The 23775-nt window shown below is 35.2% G+C and overlaps 2 protein-coding genes across 2 annotated transcripts; both read right to left on the minus strand.

Annotated features, from left to right (window-relative positions):
- Positions 1-5159: 5159 nt before the first annotated feature.
- LOC133807713 (protein SHORT-ROOT) lies at positions 5160-7478 on the minus strand. Its single transcript, XM_062245823.1, has one exon. The coding sequence runs from the start codon at positions 7028-7030 to the stop codon at positions 5492-5494; it is 1539 nt and encodes a 512-aa protein (XP_062101807.1). The 5' UTR covers positions 7031-7478; the 3' UTR covers positions 5160-5491.
- Positions 7479-12668: 5190 nt separating this feature from the next.
- LOC133807729 (peptidyl-prolyl cis-trans isomerase CYP65) lies at positions 12669-23654 on the minus strand. The gene is made up of 11 exons (XM_062245824.1): positions 23285-23654; positions 23127-23189; positions 22917-23020; positions 16540-16631; positions 16337-16426; positions 16161-16236; positions 15692-16065; positions 14956-15212; positions 14575-14863; positions 13191-13304; positions 12669-13098 (listed from the first exon to the last, which is right to left on the minus strand). Exons 1-11 carry the CDS (start codon positions 23410-23412, stop codon positions 12895-12897), a joined length of 1791 nt encoding a protein of 596 aa, XP_062101808.1. The 5' UTR covers positions 23413-23654; the 3' UTR covers positions 12669-12894.
- Positions 23655-23775: the final 121 nt, after the last annotated feature.

The following is a 23775-nucleotide window of genomic DNA, read 5'->3' on the forward strand; positions in this document are numbered from 1 at the left end:
TAAGTTTATTTACTATCTGTTCGTATATTCTGGTCAATCAGCATGCTGTCCTGATATATCAGAATATCTGTCTGATCAAACAATTATATAAGAGTTCCTCATTAATTAAATTGTTTAATTAAATTTAGTTGGTAATATTAAAAAATGGAATTTCAATAATAATAATAATAAACACTATACAATTAAGTTTAATCAATTGCAATTAAAATCAAATATGATAAAAATATTTTTTTAAATATGAATAAGAAAAAACTAAACTTATAAATTAGAAAGAAACAAGAAGAAAAAAACTTATCTTTGTATTGATGCCTTAGTAAAAAAAGTCAAATACCTAAAACTGAAAATTGCGTCAAAATTTCTAGTAACTTACCATAACAATTACCAAAACAAAACTTATAATAACAAATAACTTCAATAACTTAGAATAACAATAATAATAAAACATAAATTATCAAAACAATAATGATAAAAACTAATATAACACAATTATAAAATACCAACATAATTGAAAAAATACGATAATAATTTACTTAACACACCAAAATACCAAACCCACCCCATTTGGTCCCCATTTGTATATATATAATTTAAAGTCAAGAAAATTACAAGTTATAAGTGTATGCTTTCACATTTTAAAGAACCAACAAAACATAAATGAATAAATAATGTTGCTGTCCTACAGTAGTGTAGGTTAAACATAATGACAATGACTATTTCGCTATCTTCTCTTTTGTCTAGTTTATAATTATCAATATAGTGTTAATTTGGATCATTTGCCTTGACCCGTCGAGGATTATTAGGAGAGGGTATATATGAACAGTGTTTTTTATAATACAACAAACTTATAACGTTGTTTAAATATTTATTTTTTTTAAATTATTGTTTGTTTTTATTTTTTTTATTTTTTTTCTTCATATTTTTAGCGTGTTTAATATTTAATTAACACTACAACAAAAAGTATTTTTACAGGCGGAATTATTACCGGCGGAGAAAGTCCACCGGTAATAATACTATTTTTACCGGCGGAAAACGTAGTCCGCCGGTATTAATCCGTTTTTATTTTTATTTTTATTTTTTTAAATTATTTAATTATTACCGGCGGGAAATTTATTATTACCGGCGGACAACCCGCCGGTAATAATCAGAATTTATTAAGGCGGCAAAACTGCCGCGCAATAAATATTTCAATTTATTACCGGCGGATTATTACCGGCGGGCTCCGCCGGTAATAATATTTTGATTATTACCGGCGGATTATTACCGGCGGGCTCCGCTGGTAATAATATATTATTGCCGGCGGATCCGCCGGCAATAATAATCTATATATTTGTGCAACCCGATTCCCCTTCCCCATTTCCTTCTCCTCCATTTTTTTTTCTTCCGATTCTCTCTTCTAATCCGCCGAGTGCTCTCTGCCGTGGAGTTTTCCGGCGTTCCCGAAGATATTCCGGTGGCCGGCAACTGTAACAGCGAAGGGGGTATGTCTATATATTGTTTTATTATAGATTTATATAAAGAAAATAATTATATTATTGTTTATATAAAAAAACTTCATTTTATTTTATTGTTTTTTTTTTAGCCATTCGGATTCCTCTCTGCCTATCTTAGTGGACTCCGTTCTTTGAAAAGAGATTGACCATTATTACTCTTTATTCCAATGGAGTCTTGATTCTCAGCAAGCCATCGTTCAAGAAGGTCGAATGGAGTCTAGATTCTCAGCAAGCCATCGTTCAAGATGAATCTTGGCCATGTGAATCACTGCTAATCATCTTCGACAACATTTTTCAATATTTTTTTATATATATATAAATATAATTATTTTTTTTAAATATGTTATTACCGGCGGAAACCGCCGGCAATAATGTGTCAGACATGGATTCCGACCAAATTATTACCGGCGGGATCCGCCGGTAATAATCCGCCGGGAATAATATTATTACCGGCGGGAGGCTAGTTCCGCCGGCAATAACGACATTTTACCGACCGGTTTTTACCGGCGGATTTTTGCCGGCGGAGCCCGCCGGTAAAAGTATTACCGGCGGCTTTCCTGACTATTGCCGGCGGTTTTCTCCGCCGGTAATAAGCGTTTTTGTTGTAGTATAAGGTCATAACAACTATTTATTCATCAAAATATTTAGTATATATCCATGTTTTTGTTTTTGTTAATGACTCTAGTGAGTAAATTACATAAATCCAAGAGGTCAATATGTATGTCATTAATTCATATATATTCGTATATTAGGAGATATACAAATATATTATCAAATCGTACATAGCAAAATAGTAATGAACAACATTACACAAATATATATACCGCAACACATTACATACCTAGAAGATATATTGTGATATCATCAAATCATATATCATCACGTTTACACTTATTTAAGTCATTTATAAAAATAATAAAAATAGTTAATGAGTTATATATATTGGTGAAAAAATACCCACTTTTAATATTAATTAACCAAAAATAACCACTAAATACATTTAGTTTAATATTACTCATTTTTAGTACCATTTTGTAAGTGTTTGAGCAAAAAAAATAGTATAATAGTAATAGTAACTAAAATATTGGGTATAAAAAAAAATTTCAAAATATGGCTACAAATAAGAGGTGGCTTAAAATTGGTACACTACTTAATTTTTACTTGATAAAATGTCAAAAGAAAAATATAAACTTTGCTTTGTAATTTACGTAACTATTTTACCCTCCAAGCTCCGTAGGTAATCTCTTATCTATTTATTATTAACACTATTAAATAAACTTTTTGACTATACATTAATAAGATGAGTGTTGTTATTTGACATTTTAAAATGTCAAACACTACATGAAGTAATACTCTATAGTTGATTAGTGGTATTTCATAATATTTATTAAATTAAAATATGTGTGACTTGTATTAAATTATATGGATAGTAGTATGTCACATTTTTGTATATTAAGTACTACTCATACCACTTAGTAATACTCTAATAAGACCACATAAGTAACGCAGATGGTACGTCCCAAACCCAAAAATATCGAATGAGTATTATTCTAGTAGATTTATATAATATATAACTAAAATTTAATATAAAAATTGCAATTACCCCATAAATTTGATTATCTTATAGTCCAAATTAATTTGTTTTTAGGACGAACAATAAGTTTTTTTTTTTTCTTCTCTCTCACTGTCTCTTTTGTGATCATTTGTTAAGTGAAAGGAAAAAAAAAGTAGTTTTTCTTTCAAATATATTTATATACAAAATTAGTACAACTCATACGTTAACAAATAATAAAAATGTCACATCAATTAAATTATTAATTATTTCATGCATGCCTTTTTTTTAATTATTTCATGCATGCCTTTTTTTTTCCTTTGCCATGAATTATAAATTATTATTGTACCTTGTAATATTAATCAAAAACCAGGGCACAATAGTATAACGGTAATCATATAGATATTTCATACATAAAAAGTTCTTTTTTTTTGAAGTAACAATATAAAAAGATCGATGCACTGCATTTTGTTGGAGAAAAAATATACAATACGACAACCTAAAAATTAATTAGTTAATTACTTTATATATATTTAGGTTTGTCTTTGAGTGTTTTTTTTTTTTTTTTTTCGTTCTCATGGATAGCATAGATATATATAAAATAAATTTTTATATATTTCAGAGTTTCTTGTAAGAGAACAGTACTACTGCTAAGACAGAAAGCAAAAAAGATATTGTTTAAAAGATTTAATAATTAATTTAATAGCAAAAGCAAAAAAAAAACAAGAAGATTTATTGATACTGCTCTTTTGAAACTCAATCTTTCTTCAACGTGTTTCCAGAAAGAAACGTCTGTCCCCGCGCGACCCCATGAGACACCTCTCTTCTTCTCATCTTCCTTCACTGCACCAAACTGGTCAACGTGACTAAAGCTATGTCTATCACCACACCAACCAGCTAGCTATATATATTTCTCTTTTCTCTTTTTCCTTTTTCTTTACATATATAATATGTTAATAATATATAAAAGGAACTAAATAAAAACTATTATGAGAAAGTAAAAGAAGAAGAAAAAAGAAAAGTTTCTGAGATGAATGGTTGGAAAAGTGGAGATGTCAACGTGGAGGGGGCAAGTCTTATCAAAAGATTAAAAATTGAACAATTTTAACCCTAAAAAGGAGTGTTTCCCATGGCCACTTGAATTATGTGTATATATAATGTTATCTGGGGTGGCTCCTTCCTTTTCTTTCCGTGGGCCAAAAGTACCAAAACATCTAAACGTTACTTAAAGGAAAGAGGAGTAAGGAGAGAAAGTGTTCTCTTGGTCACTGAATGGAGGTGGTGGGTGGGGGCCATTAGCCATGCAAGAGCACAAAAAAGCTTTCGCTTCGAATAAAAGAGGATAAACTTTTTTTCAGAAAAAGTAACAAATAAACAATAAAGAAGAAAAAAATTGAGGTAATAGCTATAAGCTAAGGTAGGCAGAGAAAGAGGGAGAGAGAGAGAGATAGAGACCATATAGATCCAATATATATTCACATTCAGACATCGTGCTGGCCACTAACTATATAAGACTCTTATAGCCCACTAATGACACCACACCTTTTGTGAGATTCCCCCAAACACACCATCCCTTCCCAACTCAGTCTCAGTGGCCGTCCTAAGATTCTAGATAATGACCTTTTTGTAACTTGTTTTGTTTAATAATAATTAAGCATGCTATAGCTTTCTCTTTTGAAAGTGTTGCCCATTAAATTAGTTTGTACGTAGCTATTAGCTAATTAATGATCTTGTTATATTATACTAATTATATATTATTTGAGTTGCTGATATCAGCTTTACTTAACACACCAAAATACCAAACCCCATTTGGACCCCATTTGTATATATATATAATATAAAGTCAAGAAAAATACAAGTTATAAGTGTATGCTTTCACATTTTGAAGAACCAACAAAACATAAATGAATAAATAATGTTGCTGTCCTATAGTAGTGTAGGTTAAACATAATGACAATGACTATTTAGCTATCTTCTCTTTTGTCTAGTTTATAATTATCAATATAGTGTTAATTTGGATCATATCTAATATATAAATTGGGAATAGAAAATTAATGAAAATAAAAGACAAAAATGTATGTATAAAAATCTAGAGAAGTATTATCAATAATATCATATGATCAAAACCCATTACCTAAATTGTCATTAAATAATTTAGAGGAAAAATAATAAAATCACAAATCTCACAAAGTAATATATAATTATAAGGACTATCATGAAGATTAATTAATTTTCCTCCATTTCTATCCAAAATAACAATATTCCCTTATAAACTCGATCCACATTTTTCTTTTTCTTTTTTTACTACTCCTTTCAAACATAATCATATCACAAACTCCCTAATGTTCTCCCATGCACGTGCTTAAAATAAAACATACTACACGTGTGAATCACTCCCAAGCATGTGAGACTAAATTAACTTATAATTAAGCCAATTAAATCACCATCGTCATGGCTTCCAAGCACTTGTCCAAACCACCGGCTGATCCTTCCATGTTAGGAATATTCCGGCACCGGCGTCGGAGCACTGTGTCATTGCCCAACCCTCCTTATACCTCCTTAACAAGGCGCGAACGTCATCGGAAACCTCGTCGCTAAACGTGGCCGGGCTAAACCCGGCTCCATGCAGCCGCCGGGACCACCTCACCGCTGTCTCCCGCCGCTCGACAGAGTCGGATGGAGAACAGGCGATCAAGTCAACGATGGCGCGTCCGGCGGCGCGTTCGAGCATCAGCCTCTCATTACTCGTTCTTGGAAAGCTCTCATCCAGAGCTTCAAAGTAAACCCTAAACCATCGCACACACTCCTGAAATCCTCTAACAAACTCGATCCCATCGTGCCCCACGTCGAGTTCAGCCTCTTCCTCCACCACCGTAATCACCCTTGGCCTCAGGCTCCGAAACGCCGCCACCAGGTAGTCCCGACGGTTTTCGACAGCGCCGACGGAATGCAAAGTGTTGACGCAGTTGACCGCCAAGGCTTCGTCGTCTCGCACGTCAAGCTCAGCCAAATTCAGCTCCGAAAGGTCACCAAAATGGTGAACGACGTTAAACTTAAAGGGCACTCCCATGAGCCTGGCGAACTTCTCCATTCTCATCCCTATCTCTTTCATCACCTTCTGCACGGACCCGCCAGGGCCCGAACCGTCGCTGCTATCCCTGGTGGAGACGACGGTGGTCAAACGAAGATGTGGAGTCTCGTCCGTACGGGTGGCCAAGGCTTCAAGAAGAGTAGGCCACTGGGTGCAATAGGTGTTGCTTATATCGATTATGTGAAGCTTAGCTTCGCCTTCGAAGGCTTCCATAATGGCACCATTACACGCCACGTGTCCGAACGTGGTCCAAGGGCTGACTTCCTGGAATTTCAAAACCATCTTCCTCGTTGACTCGAAGGAACACGTCTTGTCCGAGGCGGAAACTAAGGTCCGGTAGCAACGGTCGCCAGAGTCATTGACTCGGCTGAAAAGGGCTTGGAGGAAGTAAGCCGCCAGCTTCTGGTCAGCATCGCCATAAGGTGAGCTGAGCTCATTGAGCATCCACAAGAGCTGTTGAACCCTAGAGCTGTTCTTGTCAGCTACGGCTCGAGCCGTCTCGAGGAGAATCTCCGGGGCCCACTTGTTACCGGAGGAGAAGAGGTCTAGGTTAGTGATAAGATCACCGACGGGTGAGAAGGAGAAGTCAGCGGTGGAGGTGCTAGCGTTGGTAGCCGTAGTGGTAGTAGGAGTTGGAGCTGGGGTTGGGGTTGGGGTGGTGCTCGTAGTAGTAGAAGGGTGGTGGTGGTGAGGCTGGTTATAAGGGTAGTAGTGTCTAGAGGAAGAAGAGGAGAAGTCTTCTTCATCCATGAAAAAGTTGAAGCATTCTTCTTCTTCTTCTTGGTTTTGTAGGTATTGTTTATTAGCAGAGGATCTTGCTGAGCTACTCGAAGTTCGGCTAGAGTTAAAGGATTGTTGATCAGATTGGAGACTCACTAATCTGAATAAGGTATCCATTTAAGACACACAATACCATTCGACCCACATCAATAGAAACTATATTTTTTGAGTTTTTTTGACTCCACTCGATTATTTGGTTTGTGGGGGGCTTGAAATAATAGAGAGGAGAAGGTAACAAAGAAAGAGAGATATGATAGATATATGGGGTGTTTGTGTTTTTTTTAACTGTGTGATTGGAATAATAGAAAATTCAATTTTTGTAGACTACAGGGAGAGAGAGAGAGAGAGAGAGAGAATGGGGATTTTTGAGTTGGATTTTAGCAAAAGTTTTTTTTTTTTTTTTTTAAATGTTGAGAGAGCTATAGGGAATAAGGAGAGGTTGGGAATCTATATACTATAAAGTGTGGTATAACATATATGCTTTATTTCTTTTTTGGTGTAATCGATGAGGAATTATGTGGGGAGCGGGGAGGTGGGGAGATTAGTTTTTTCTTTTCTTTTTGAGCTTTGTATATTATATATATGTACACATACATATATATATATAGCTACAAGAAAAAGAAAAAGAAAAAAAAAGTTTGGTTTGAACTTTGAAGGAGAGGACTAGATAGAGTGACTGACTGACTGACTGACTTAAGATTATAAGACCACGAAGAGTGAATGTTAGATATATAAAAATTAGATTAATTGTTTAGAGAAAGTGAGTGAGTGAGTTGAAAGAATGTGGGGGTGTGAGACGGGGACTAGGAAGCTAGCTGGGATTGATGGGGTTGGTTTAGAAATAGATCTATTCTTCTCATCTGTGTCTGACAAAAAGCTAAGGAAAAAGTTAATAAACAAAGGTCGAGATCACCAAATGGGTTAGTGGATTAGCTTTTCATTCTTTTAAGCAGAGAGAGAGAGAGAGAGAGAGAGAGTTTTGTGAGTGGGAGTAGGCGTGCCAAATGGGTTAGAGAGAGAAAGAGAGATAGAAGGAAGAGTAAAGCTGCCGGCGTGCATCATCATCATCATCAAAGCCACCATCACCCCCTGCACCTGCACATCCCACTAACATTCCTTGCCTCCTAATCCCTCTCCAATCCCTGCCAAAATTCCCCTCCTCCCCACCTTTTTTTTTTCTTTCTTTCTTTAAATTATATACTATATATATATACACACACACACACAAAAATATAAAAATATAATATATCTCCCATAACATATATAATGTATTATATTTGTGTACTAATACCAATATGTATGTACCCTTCATCAAAATCTAGGGCATGCTCTCTTTCACTTTTGATAGTTTAAATATAAACTGATCACACATGCACCTTTAATTAGAGTACAAATTAGCTGGGTCTATATAGGCCATTTCTCTAGATAGAATAGGCCAACAACAACCATAGATCTCCTCCATGCAAATTTTTTTTATTGAGTTCCTAAAATCCACTTGAGTAAATTTCTCTTCTTTCTTTCTTTCTTTTCTTCTTTCTCTCTCTCTCTTTTTTTTTTTTCCCTCAATTCCTATATGGTCAAGTCTAGTGATCTTTATGATGATTGCAACCAAAAAAAACAACAATAATACTTGATTTCCCCTTGTCTTAATATTGTTGTCCTCGAGCTATGTTTTAATTCTTTCCAAATAGAAAATCTTGTCTCCTTTGGCCCAGGATATATAAAGAGGATATCTCTAGATAACACCCAGAATTATGTTATGCATGTTTCTGATTCAAATTTTGGTACTGTACAACTAAGTATCTTTTTTTTTTTGTCCACATCTTTGCTTATTTTCTTAAATTTCATCACCCCTAAAAGAAATTTTCTCGTATAATATTATTTTCCTAGGTACGTTCTTGGGTTTTCTTCACCAGCTACGACTAGGAAAATCTAATTGATGATTTGGATTCTTTTAGCCAAAAGGGAATTTTGGGGTGGATTCCTTATGGTCATATTTTGGAATCTTATATATGGGTCATTTGAACTTCCATGAAATTTAGTAATTATTTGAAGAGAAAGAAGTGTCCATATTAATTAGTTGAATGTGTAGAGTTGTAATCCCTGTTAAGCTTCTCGTATACACGAATTATATATTAATCAGACAAAGCTTAACAAAACAAAATATAATATCGACAAAGACTTTTCAAAGCTTTTTTTAAGGGAAGACTTTCAAAGCTTACTAATTGGTGGATGGTTCTATGAATTTTATGGGATCTTATATATTTATATAAATATATATTATTTATTTAGTCCGAGTTTTATGAAGAAGATATTATAATTACAAAATTGTAGATAAAATGTCACTGCCTCAACCATAATTCGAAATTTTTGTTTTGATATTAGATGGTGATGGCTGTCTTGTTTTTGCTCTAACTCAAGTGGATCTAAAAAATAGTTTGGTTACACGGATGATTAATCTGTGTTAAGACCAGAATAGTATAATACTTATTTATAAAATTAAAATTGAAAAAACAAATATAAAAATGAGTCACATCTCTCTGCTATATATATATATATATCTTCTATATAAAAAATGTATAAATAACGAAAATATGTGGTTTTAACTGTTTGTTTTATTAATTTTAACAGCATATTTTAAATATTTAACTAAATATTCCTTTATAACTAACTAAAATAGATATTTATTAATTATATTAATATAAATTCAAATATTATAAAATATTATTATTACAACAATACTTAATATAAAACTACATATATAATAATTATATTAATTTAAATTTAAATTCAAATTCAAATGATATAATATATCATTATTATAATAATATATAATACAAGATATTAATAATTATATTAATATAAATTTAAATATTATTTTGATAATAATATATAATCTTAATATTTTACTAATTATATTAGTATGAATTCAAATATTATAAAATATTATTATTATATAATCCTAATTATATTATTATATTCTAATATAACACAAGACTAGATATTTAATACTTATATTAATATAAATTTAAATAGTATAAAATATTATTATAATAATAATATATAATATATTATCTTAATTTTTATTAAAAAAAATTATCATGTTTAAAAAGGTTATCATCTTATATATATATTTATAAAAAATCATAAACAATGTTTTGATTTAATTTTTCATTTAATATGTTTATGTCATTTTTTTATATATAATATTGTTTATTTATTTAAAATTTATATGATAGTGATATAAATTTAATAAATATAATTGAAAATCTATAAATAAAACAATATGCATATTGTATGTTGCTTGTTTGTATCTAGTATTTATAAATATACTAGATACAAGTAACGTGCAATGTACGTTTTTGTAGTTTTATTTATAGAATTTATTAATTATTTGTATTAAATTTATATTAATATCATATAAATTTCAAATAAATATCCTATTTTAATTAAATATATTTTTTAAAAGTTTATGTTTGTTCTAGTTTTTTGAATTTGGGAGTGACAACAAGAGATTATATATTATATGTTTAATGTAATATTAAATATTATAAGTGAATTTTAAATTTAAGTTTCTTGCTAGTTTTTTTTTTAAATAATTTGTTGCTAATTGACAATAGATTATATTATATGTTTAATATGATATTATTCTAATAAGTAAGTTTAAGTTTAATTAAATTTTATTTAAGTTATAAAACTTGTGATTTTATTATTTTTAAATAATTATTATTGTAAAACATCTAAAAAATATCATATTTTAATTTATTTAATTATTTATTATTTTTAAATAATTATCATTGTAAAATATCTCAAAAATATCATATTTTAATTTGTTTAATTATTTATTATTTTTAAATAATTATCATTGTAAAATATCTCAAAAATATCATATTTTAATTTGTTTAATTATTTATTATTTTTAAATAATTATCATTGTAAAATATCTCAAAAATATTCTATTTTAATTTTTTTTAATTATTTATTTTATTTTATTTAAGTTTAAGTGATGTTTACAAACTACTGTTAAATATAAGAATATTTCGTTAAATATAAGAATATTCTGTTATAATTAACATTAAAATAATAAAAAAACCGTTAAAACTTAAAATTTTCTTTATCTACACATTGAAGAGATGTACGACTTTATTAAAATATATATACTAGTTTAATGTCCCACACCTTAACCAACCATATGAGTTTCTTCGACATGGATTGATGCCGGCCTTTCTATCATATATAGCTTTTCTTGGAAATGTTTATTTTTTTAATTATTATTCTATTTTTATTTTCCAAGTTGATGATGCTTGGAAGGTCCCCCTTTGAGTTTTAATTTAGAGTTGTTTAACCAAATTAAGTGGTATGATTGTTCTTTGAGTGACGTAGGAAAAACGTTTGACGTGATTAAAGCTCTAAACCTCAATAAAATAAGCCATGTTTTGGAGTTAATTGTTATGGTTTATTATTTTATATATTGATTCAATCTTATGAGATCGTTAATTGTGTCATTGTTTACGTACGTTTCATATACTTAATTGACATTATTAGGATTAGATTATATTTATAGGAAGAGTGACTTGCAGGTGTGGATATAAAAAAACTGAAAGAAATATAAACAAACAAAATGATGAAGTAGAAAGAAGAGCTATTATATTCCTTTTCATTCATAAAATTTTGTTCTTATTAATTAGGAATCATACCAAAAAGACTCCATTCATTATGATTATATCATGTTTATTATATAGTATCAAACCATTATACGAATATTCTTACAGATTTAAAGCAAAACTAAGGATCTTCTCTAGTTTCAAACAAAAACAAGTAACAACAACAATAATGTCTCCTTATCTAGTTAAGAAATATATAAACTCACATATTTAAGTAGTAGTTTGTGTATTTCTCAAGGAAAAGTTAGTTTCAAGAGATCATTTATTCAAACTTATCAAACTTATATATATATATATATTAAAAAAAATTAAAAAGGACCCAAGAGTACTGGAGGAAAGGGTCCTTTGTTTCTAAAGTTGTGTACAGCATAGCATAGCACGGCATAACAGGCAGGCAGGCAGGCATCAAGAATTGGGTTAGGTGTGGTGTGGGTCTCATTTATTCTCAAAGAGCACCAAAGTTAGCACATTTCAAATCCATAATCGAATACAGATCACTTGATTAATTCTGACTTTTTGGCATACAGCAGCAGCAGCGTTGTTCAGGTGAAATGATAGAGAAAGAAAGAAAAAAAAGAAACTCTGCTCCATTTTCCAGCTTACCAAACAGAAACCCTTCGATAAAAGCTTCCACAAAGTCTCAGGCTTTCGATTGGGAACTTGAACATTGGTAAAAGGCCGACGATGACTGTCATCATATATTTTAGGGTAAATATGTCTTCCTGCACATGCAGTTAAGCCTTCTTTCGTCTATACTCTATAGTCTATAGCTAACCAAACCCAACAACAGTTAGAGAAAATTCCTTTGTCATAAAGGTATAAAAAGATGCCACAAGAGGACCAGTAGGGAGGGATCCCACTTTGGCGCTGGTCCCGGTGTAACCCCAGTCCCCACTCAGTCTGAGCGCCATGAATGATGGTGCATGAAACATGAAAGTAACTCTTTGTCCAGTTTTGCTCATTATTTTTTTTAATAAATGTGAGAAAAACGACAAAACATAGCATTTTGTAAATGCTGTTATCTCTTTACTGATTGATAATCAGTGTTGAATCTCACATCATCTTTGATTTATAATTTGGAATCTGAGATGTTGGGAATAGAGTTAGAGATGATGACTAACTGGACAAAATTTGAATGTTATTACAACGACGGCCATTTTAAGGAATACATGTCATTGTACATATATAAATTTGAAAACTAGAACAGATTGAAAAAGAATATATAATGACACTGGCTTAGGCAGACCCACATCTCCAGATTTCAAATCATTATTTTAGATACTACCTATGGTACAAGTTTTGGGGATTATTTACCAATTACCACGAAGAGAAATCTTTGAATTCTGCAGTAGAAGTTCCCATCTTCCTCTTCTTTGTCACCGCGGCTGCTGAACCATTGTCAACAACGGCAGATTCAGCTTGAGCAGTCCTTGCTTTCAGATACTTTGCAACACCACCACCAACTGCTCCTGATCCCATGGTTCCAGTGCCCGGGTTGCTATACCATGACCCAATCTTGTCCTGAGATAACACAAAAGTAGCAAGATTACTGGGAGTAAAAAAAACTAAGTAAAAAGAACAATTACTCTGACATTAAATCGTTTAATACTAACATTGTCTTCATCCTCAGCTTTCTTCTCATTTTCAGCTGCTTCTTTTTCTTCTTCCTCATCAGGTTCAGAATAAGGATTTACAAAAACATTGACACCTGTTATCTTAATTTCCTCCTGCATAAAAGCAACAGAAGCACAATTGAGACATGGAATTACCGTAGATTGATTTTAATCTTTAGATATATAGTAGCAAAGTAAATATTTCCACCATATATTGAGATAAAAAAATTGCGACACTTTAAAGCACAATGAAGTTCACAATAACATCTGGTACAAACTCACACATGCGCAAAAAAGATGCCCAATAACACAAACATCCTAAGACAAGGTTAAATTATTGAAAATGTGTGTTAAAGAATAGTGTCATGCTGCAGTAGTAACAAATTGCTACTACCCCAGAGCAGCAATATAGAAACCAGGCTGAAAGTTTTCAAACAATAACAAATGACATGTTCTGAAAAATTGTTAGTTATTGGGAAATTTGCAGCATAAATACCCATTTTGTTCATTTTGTTGCTAATAAGTACCCAATTTTTAAAAATTGCGGCATAAATAGTCATTTTGTTCATTTTGTTGCTAATAAGTACCCAATTTTTAAAAATTGCGGCATAAATACCCATTTTGTTCATTTTGTTACTAATAAGTACCCAATTTTTAAAAATTGCTGCATTAATATTCAAAATTCCACTTTTTAGACTCTGCCGTTGGTACCCACTTAACAGAGTTACTATTAAGGACACGTGTACTGTCCTGATAATTCTTCTTTTTTTTCACCTAATTAATTAAGAAAATACAATAAGTACCATCAATAATGTGTCTAGCTTTATTTTTAGCCCGATAAAAAGTCCAAGAGGAAACTTTAGAGTACTTACTATCAGATGTCATCTGTCTGTAAGACTTTAGAGTACTAATTTTTATTTTAATTAGTTTTATGTATTTTCTTAATTAATTAGGTGAAAAAAAAGAAGAATTATCAGGACAGTACACGTGTCCTTAATAGTAACTCTGTTAAGTGGGTACAACGGTAGAGTCTAAAAAATGGAATTTTGAGTATTAATGCAGCAATTTTTAAAAATTGGGTACTTATTAGCAACAAAATGAACAAAATGGGTATTTATGCCGCAATTTTTAAAAATTGGGTACTTATTAGCAACAAAATGAACAAAATGAGTATTTATGCCGCAATTTTAGAAAATTGGGTACTTATTAGCAACAAAATGAACAAAATAGGTATTTATGCCGCAAATTTCCCTTAGTTATATTATCAAAGTAATACATTTTCAATCAGTCCAGCAAAGATGAATGAAGACACGGGAGCACTAAAATGAAACCAAAGTAAGCTCTAAACACAAAGTTGTGAGAAAAAGAAGCTACAAGAACTCACCAAAGGTCGATCATCGTCATCAACAGGCACCTTTTCCATTGCTGCAAGAGTTGTCAACCCACCTACAACTCCACCGAAAACAGTATGCTTGAAGTTCAAATGATTCGCAGACTTGTACAGGATAAAAAACTGGGAACCATTTGTGTGGGGACCACTGTTTGCCATACTAAGAACACCCCTTCCAGAGTGAAGCAACTTGGAGTTGACTTCATCTTTAAATGGCTGTCCCCAAATAGATTCACCTCCTCTCCCAGTACCAGTAGGATCACCCCCTTGAATCATAAAATTTCTACATGGACCAAACAACTTGAAGTTAGTCACATTAACAGACCGAAAGCACAATTCATATGAACACATAAATTTCTAAAGTAATTATTATACCGGATGTTTCTATGGAAAGCTACTCCATTATAATATCCACGTTCACAGAGAGTGAGGAAGTTCTCACATGTCCTCGGAGTTATATCACAGTGCAGCTCAATGTTTAAATCACCATGAGTTGTATGCAGTTGCAAATATCCTTTTTTCTTGGGGTTCTTCTCAACTTTGACATATTCATATTCATTTTTAGTCACAGGATCAAAAGAGGTAGAAGTGAAGGATCTCGAAGCAGCGCCAGTAGTGAATGTACTCTTGACCTGAAACAGATACTCATTAATACTGACCATGGCACCTAGGAAAGTAAACGAACAGTAGGATTAATAAGACTATATCCTGCTCACCCAAAGGACCAGATAACAGACAACAGTGTAGTTTACTACTGAAACAATTAAGTTCAAATAACAGCAGTCTCCCCTTCAAGAAACATAAGTGCCAACAAGAGAAGTCTATGAACAATTTTTTTTAAACCAGTCTATGAACAATTTGTAAAGTTGGGATTTAAAACTTCAAATAACAAAGTAGAATATGAAGCTATGCAAAGTTGGCTAGATCTATTGATAGGACACTAAATCTCCATAAACTCTTTTCAATATTTAGAAGAAAAAAATGGAAAGGGCAGACTAAATTTTGATCAACAGCAGTCTTCTCTTTCAAGAAACAGATTTTTTACATCGGAACCTCAAACAATTAGTATTCCCTCAATTTTTGAAAGAGATCAATGTAAAGACAAACTAACCAGCTTAGCATTCAATGGTGTCCTCTCACCAGCCTTGTGCATAGCAATTCGAGCAGCAGTTTTATCACTTGATCCAGCTTTTGCTGCAGCGGCACTTCTCCCATGTACAGAAGCAGATGCAGCATCTACTATGCTGTAAGCCTGAGGGGCTTTACCCTCTCCATTTGATTTTTTGTCAGAATCTTCTTTTATACGTGACCTCGCAGCCAAAATGGCAGTAAGTGCTGCGGCCCTTTCATTCTGTGCCTTGCTGCCACCTCCTCCTAGCAGTGCAGTTTGCTTTGCTTTCTCTGTACCAAGCTCCTTCAACATCTGCTTGATGTCTCCACTGACATTTATGTTATAGGATGGATCTGAACTCATTTTCTTTAACTCTGGGGAAAGGAACTGAAGAAGTAAAAATGACAAAATGGTAAAATCATAAAATCAAAATTTAAGAAAACCCTGCACTGTGAAAAATGTAGCTTACCTTCATCATCAAGTGTTAAGCTATTTTTCACATGATCAAAATCCAAGAGAGTTTTCCCATCAATTGCAGTAGGATTCTGCAAAGGATACCCATAAGCATACATATTATATTCAAGCAAGCATAAACTACTCAGAAGAGTTTTGCAAGAATTGGATATGTTTTAATCTACTAATTACCTGAATAGTTATAAGGTCCCCTCTAGCAAATGGTTCATCAGTGAGAAGCTCCTTCCAGTTCTTTGTTTTGATGTTTAGTTCTTTAATTGCCTATAAAGCAAAATCCCAACAAAGAACTTGAGAGAGCTTATACATCAACAGAAGCAAGTACATGTTTATGTATTACAAAAAAATCAACCGTACGAGCCAGTGGAAAAACAAACCTCATAGCAAAACACGTTTCCTGTAGTCTTCACAGCAACTATGTGCGTAAATTCAGTAAAAACTTTGTTCAACACTGGGCAATGAAACTCTCCTAAACCAGGGAAAAAATGAAAGAAATGTGATGAAAGGTTTTCAATTAGCTAATGCCCGAAAGTAAACTAACAGATAAAACAGCTAAGGACAAAACAAGACTTTGTGAATAAAGGGAAAATGATAAACCCCCAGTCAAGTTCGTATACAAGAGGAGACCACGTTATAGTTACACCTAGTTAGTATGGTTATGTATTTAATTTTATGTATTTTCATTCTCTAGTTGTTTTTCTGGGTTTCGTGGCTGTTTAGTTTATACCAGTGGCTGTTTAGTTTATATTTTATTTATGTCCTAGGTGGCATTATCACTTAACTTGTATATATAGAGGGTGTTTGTCTCTTGGTAAGGGGAGGAAATAGAGAGTTTTAAGTGAGGAACTAAGGAGAGAACAGCCCTCTCGAACTGGTTGTACCTTGGAGAGTCTAGCCTCTCGAATGCTAGCAAATTTCTGTGTAATTGTTCATCATTCAATAAAGATTTCAAGAAGTTTATTCATCCATTCTGGGCTTAACTACTGATAGATTGTTCTCTACTAAGAAAAATCTATCAATTGGTGTGGTGAGCTGCGGACATGGGGCCCAAGAAGGCTGTGGAGAAGAGTGACTCCACTACTGTATCCGAGGAGGACATGGCGATTATGAAGATCGAGTTCTCTGAATTTAAGAATTCCATGGAGGAGATGGCAAGGGAGATTCAACAATCTCAAAAGGATTTCCAAGAAAGTATGCAGCAACAATTCAAGGCTCTTTTAGACATTCAAGAAAGCTCAAGAACTCATCATCACACCACTGGGGAAAACGAAAATGGGGGATCAGGCAGCCAGAAGAAAGGGAAATTGAAGGAGGAAGCCATTCCAATGGAATTCCAGCAAGGCGGCATGAACCCAGGGTTCCGACGCGGGTCGGCGGGCACTTCACCCACGGCTGGAATTCGAGGGACACGACACACGGAGGGGACTTCCTATGATCGCAGGCAACATGAGACTAAATTTTGACATGAAAGACGTCTAAAAAAATTGAAGATGCCTAACTTTGATGGTGAAAACCCAGATGGCTGGGTAATGCAAGCAGAACGTTTCTTTTTGTGCCAGGGGTATGATGAAGAAGAAAAGATTGAAGCAGCCTTCATATCCTTTTCTGGGGATGCCCTTCTATGGTACCAATACGAAAATAACAGAGGGAAATTCTCAGCTGGGAACAACTGAAACGAATGTTACTTCGCCATTTCCGAGACACCCAAGAAGGCTCCCTCCACGATCAATTTCTGACCATCAAACAGGAGGGAACTGTTTCAGATTACAAGAAAAAGTTTATAAGGTTATTAACACCTTTGACAAATGTGGATTCTGCTGTACAGTTAAGCACTTTCATGAATGGCCTCATCCCGTCGCTGAGGGCAGAATTGCGAATCATGAGACCCAAGAACGTTGATGTAGCTATGGACATTGTTCAAGACATCGAAGACAAGAATAGGGTGGCACGACAACGTTACAATCATGCGATTAAGTCTAGCTTCAGCGACACATCAGTGAGAAGTGACAAACCCTCGTCAAGTACAAACCCAACACCAGCAACCACGGCTGTTCGGAGACTTACTGATTCCGAGGTCCAGCAAAAGAGGCAAAAAGGATTGTGTTTTAAGTGTGACGACAAGTGGTCCCCAGGCCACCGTTGTAGGAAGAAATAGCTACAGCTAATAATGGTACCCGAAGACATTGAGGACGACCTTTTTAACCAAGAAGAAAACGATGACAAACAAGAAGAGGCGGCATTTGACTCTACCGAAGTACATGACAATGTGGCTGTTTCATTTCAGTCGGTGGCTGGCCTATCATCAAATTCGACCATGAAAATCAAAGGGAATCTGGGGTCTAGAGAGGTAGTACTCATCGATTCCGGGGCAACTCACAATTTTATTTCTAAGACCCTAGTGAATCATTTACAGCTGCCTATAACCAAAACAAAGCCATATGGAGTTACATTGGGCAATGGGGATTCGCTGAAGTGTGATGGGATTTGTAAGAACTTGAACATCCACTTCCAAGATGTGGAAATAACGGATGATTTTTTACCACTACCACTTGGGAGTGCTGATATAATCTTGGGGTTACAATGGCTAGCCACATTGGGCACGATGAAGTTAGATTGGAAGCTACAAACCATGGAGTTCCAACTTGGCAAGCGCACGGTTACTATCAAAGGGGACTCATCGCTGGACAGATCAATGGTGTCGCTGAAAACCATGATTAAGACTATACAAGCCGAGAAACAAGGCCTCATTCTAGATTTCAATTACACTAGTCCGAAACCCAACCTGGTGGAACAGTAGGTACCTGAATTTTTGTCCAAAATCATTGCTGAATTTTATGATATTTTCAATATGCCTGCAGGACTTCCACCAATTCGTTCCCATGAGCATTCGATCACATTACAACCCAAAACAGCTCCAATAAGTGTGAGACCCAATCGCCACGCACACTTCCAAAAATCAGAAATCGAAAAGTTAATTTCGAGAATGCTTACGGTGGGAATAATCCAACCCAACACCAGCCTTTTCTCAAGCCCGGTTCTACTCGTTAAAAAGAAAGATGGCTCATGGCAATTTTGTGTAGATAATCGAGCTCTTAATAGAGTTACCATCCCAGATAAGTTTCCAATACCCGTCATTGATGAACTATTAGATGAATTAAATGTAGCTTTAATTTTTTCTAAATTGGATCTTATATCAGGGTATCATCAAATAAGGGTACGACAAGAAGATGTGCACAAAACAGCGTTCCGCACTCATGATGGCCACTACGAATTCCGTGTCATGCCTTTCGGATTGACCAATGCACCGGCCACCTTTCAATCCTTAATGAACGACATCTTCAGGCCTCATCTTCGACAGTTTGTGCTAGTATTCTTTGACAACATCCTAGTCTACAACAAGACTCGAGAGCTCCACCAGCAGCACCTGGCCCAAGTTTTCGAACTCCTACGAACACATAAGCTCTATGCCAACTCCAAAAAGTGTGCTTTCAGACAGTTGCAAGTAGAATACCTCGGATACATCATTTCGCAAAAGGGAGTGGTGGCTGATCCTCAAAAGGTGTCGGCAATGCTCCAATGGCCCATTCCCAAGACAATCAAAGGGCTGCACAGATTTCTGGGCCTTACTGGTTACTACAGGAAGTTCGTAGCCAACTATGCTCGCATAGCACAACCTCTCACAGACCAACTGAAGAAAGATCAATTCCATTGGGGACCAGCCCCCGAACAAGCATTCTGTCTACTCCAAAAAGCAATGACCACAGTACCTGTTTTAGCTCTACCAGATTTTTCCCAACCTTTCATCATTGAGACAGATGCTTCGGGGCACGGATTAGGGGTTGTTTGATTACAAAACCAACGCCCAATTGCCTATTTCAGTCAAGTTTTGGGAGTTCAGGCAAGAAAAAAATCAGTCTATGAGAAAGAGTTAATGGCGATTGTTTACGCAATAGCCAAATGGCGACCATACTTATTGGGAAAAAAATTTGTGGTGCGGACTGACCAACAAAGTCTGAAACACCTGCTTACACAGCCAATCATCGGCTCGGAATATCAAAAGTGGGTATCTAAGTTCATGGGAATTGGATTTTGAAATAGAATACATGCATGGAACCAACAATAGGGTGGCTGATGCCTTATCACGGCAGGTTGAAACGCCCACTTTTGACTCTTTAGTGACCATGGAGTAGCAACTATGGCTGGAATTGGCCCAAGAGATAGCGGTTGATCCCGTTTTGAGACAAATTCAAGAAGATCTGTTAACAACAGCAAGGTACATCACAACTTCTAGATCTATAGCGACCTCCTCCATTACAAAAATCGACTAGTAATCCCAAAGAAGTCGCCACTAATACCAAGGATTTTGGCAGAATTTCATACTACGCCATTTAGTGGTCATTCGGGGGTACTCAACTTATAAGAGGGTGGCAGCTGAGTTATTTTGGGAGGGATTAAGAGCTGATGTTGACAAGTTTGTCCAGAAATGTAGTGTTTGCCAACAGAATAAACTTCTTACAACCTCCCCCGCTGGTCTTCTACAGCCCCTAGTGCTTCCAGCACAAGTATGGGACGAAGTGTGGATTTCATAGGACTTCCAAAATCAGAGGGTTGGGACACCATATTAGTAGTCATTGATCGCCTATCCAAGTATGCTCACTTTATTAGGCTGAAGCATCCTTTTACGGCCCCGACCGTAGCGGAAGTTTTCACCAAAGAAGTAGTAGGACTCCATGGAATTCCACAATCTATCATTTCTGACCGAGATAGAATTTTCCTCCGCCTATTTTGGAGCCATCTCTTTAAACTCCAAGGAACTACTCTCAAGAAGAGTACGGAATACCACCCACAAACCGATGGACAGTCCGAGGTCCTTAACCGTTGCCTTGAGACATACTTGAGATGTTTTTCCTACCAGCAGCCGAAACAGTGGTCAAGGTGGCTTGCACGGGCAGAATATTCCTACAACACCTCCTATCATACTTCTCTAAAGAGCACTCCTTTCCATGCTTTATATGGGAGAGAACCACCACCACTTTTACCATACCGCAAGGGCACAGCCATAGTGTCCGGGGTTGATGAACTACTCTACATGCGCGACGACATCCTGGATGACTTACGCATGCACCTACTCCGAGCCCAACACCGCATGAAGCTACAAGCTGACCTTAAGAGAAGACCCGACGAATTCGCCATTGGAGATCTAGTCTACCTCAAACTTCGCCTGTACCGCCAGAAATCCCTTGCAAAACACTCCAACAAAAAGTTGTCCGCCCGCTATTATGGCCCTTTCCCCATCATACAAAGAATAGGTTCAGTAGCCTACAAGCTCCAGCTTCCGGACCATGCCCGCATACACCCAGTTTTCCACATTTCGCAGCTCCGACGGGCCATTGGCACCTCTCCAGCCGCGCCTACCATTCCCCCGCAACTTACACCAGAATTAGAGCTTCAAGTCGAACCCGAGGCAGTGCTTGACTTGCAATTTCCGCATGCTACTGCAACCACACCATCAGAGGTCCTAATAAAGAGGAAACACCTACCAGATTTCGAAGTAACCTGGGAGCCGCTCACCACTATACAGAACCAATGCCCTCTATTCCACCTTGAGGACAAGGTGATGGTTTTTGAGAGGCGTATTGATAAACCCCCAGTCAAGTTCGTATACAAGAGGAGACCACGTTATAGTTACACCTAGTTAGTATGGTTATGTATTTAATTTTATGTATTTTCATTCTCTAGTTGTTTTTCTGGGTTTAGTGGCTGTTTAGTTTATACCAGTGGCTGTTTAGTTTATATTTTATTTTTGTCCTAGGTGGCATTATCACTTAACTTGTATATATAGAGGGTGTTTGTCTCTTGGTAAGGGGAGGAAATAGAGAGTTTTAAGTGAGGAACTAAGGAGAGAACAACCCTCTCGAACTGGTTGTACCTTGGAGAGTCTAGCCTCTCAAATGCTAGCAAATTTCTGTGTAATTGTTCATCATTCAATAAAGATTTCAAGAAGTTTATTCATCCATTCTGGGCTTAACTACTGATAGATTGTTCTTTACTAAGAAAAGTCAATCAGAAAACCATACCAACACACCCACATTTCTAGCAATGCTACTTCTCCTATGCATACTTGCAAGGTGATAAATTAAAACTCATAGGCTCATAATCACACAATGTGGAAACTGCTTCTAAAGTATTTATAGAAAAATAAAAGAGAGAGAAAGAGAGAATCATTCAAAGCATTTTCAAAAGCTTTCATTCAGCATTAAGCTGTCCCGCAAAAGAAATAATTGAAAGCTTTAAAACCATAAGCTAATCGCAGTAACTCACAACAGTCTAATTTAAACACAACCACATGTAAATGCTTAGGAATGTAAACAATGACTTCAGAATCTCTTTTTGTCCTTTTATCTCTTTAAAAGAAAAACATATCCGCACCTATAGGAGGATTTACGAACCCCAAATGATATCAACCTCACAAAACAATCGCTAATATACAGAAATTCTGCCTCTAAATATTTGGTCTGCTGAAGAAAAGCTTGTTCCTCATAAGTGATAACAATGAAAGTGACAGCTTTATGAGCATAGGTTGTGCCCGTTTTGACAGAAGCATCAATACCGACCCCTGAACATATTTTTTCTATATCTTATTGATTATCAACATCAACTAAAATCAACATAACCTCAAACATGACAGAAATGTAATTTCATTAATCACAACCCCCATCCAATAATTGCATAACCCCGAAAAAAAAAAACCAACCTTCAGAGTTCTTGTGAAATATTAGTGGGATAAGATCCTCCTGCTTCAAGGGAGCCCCTGTGACTGGATTTTTCCCGAACTTTCTAATATATGGAATTATACGCCTGCACCCATTTCAAAATAACAAAGCCAAAGCACGTTACTAAACTAAGCAGCATTCCATCATGACCAAAAAATACATAAAAAGAACTATAGATTGAAGATACCCACATGATTTCGAAGACACTGCCATCAGCAGTGCAAACAGGATCATCGAAAGGCGTAAAGGTGAGCCTGCATCAAAATTTCAATAAGCCATGACTAAATAGAGTGAACAAATATCAAAATTTATATTTTCAAAAAGCGTGAGAGATATAAGAAAAAAATACGCGCAGCAATAGAAAGGGAGGCGTTTGAATGGAGTGGAGGTGGATTTGGCTTTGGCGCCACCCCATTCGGTGGCCCACTCCGTCTTAGTGATGAACATTCGGTCCTTGCTGTGCTGTTTCTTCCCCATTGTGTAATCTCAATCAGGCTTCTTCGTTCCAACCCTACAGAATATCCCAACACCGACCAATGAATTTGACGAATTAATCAACTCTGCAGAGCAAGGGTTTGCTGTCGAAGCGTGTTACTTCAAGCTTAATTCAGCTTCGTGTGACCGGCGATTTTCTGAGTTCGGATTTTTTGTACGAAGACCGCCCTCGCATACTACCATTTGATTCTGATTCTGCAGATTTCGGATTCTGAAAAGCCCATTGGCCAACTTTGAGGGCTTATCACGTTCGAAGCCCAATATAAACCAGCTCAGAAGCACAACTGGCCTTTTTTTGTTTTTTTTTTTTTTTTTGTATTTTTGAAAGATATGGCTTTTATAGAG

Source organism: Humulus lupulus, chromosome 1 (assembly GCF_963169125.1).
Source record: "Humulus lupulus chromosome 1, drHumLupu1.1, whole genome shotgun sequence".
Classification (NCBI taxonomy): domain Eukaryota; kingdom Viridiplantae; phylum Streptophyta; class Magnoliopsida; order Rosales; family Cannabaceae; genus Humulus; species Humulus lupulus.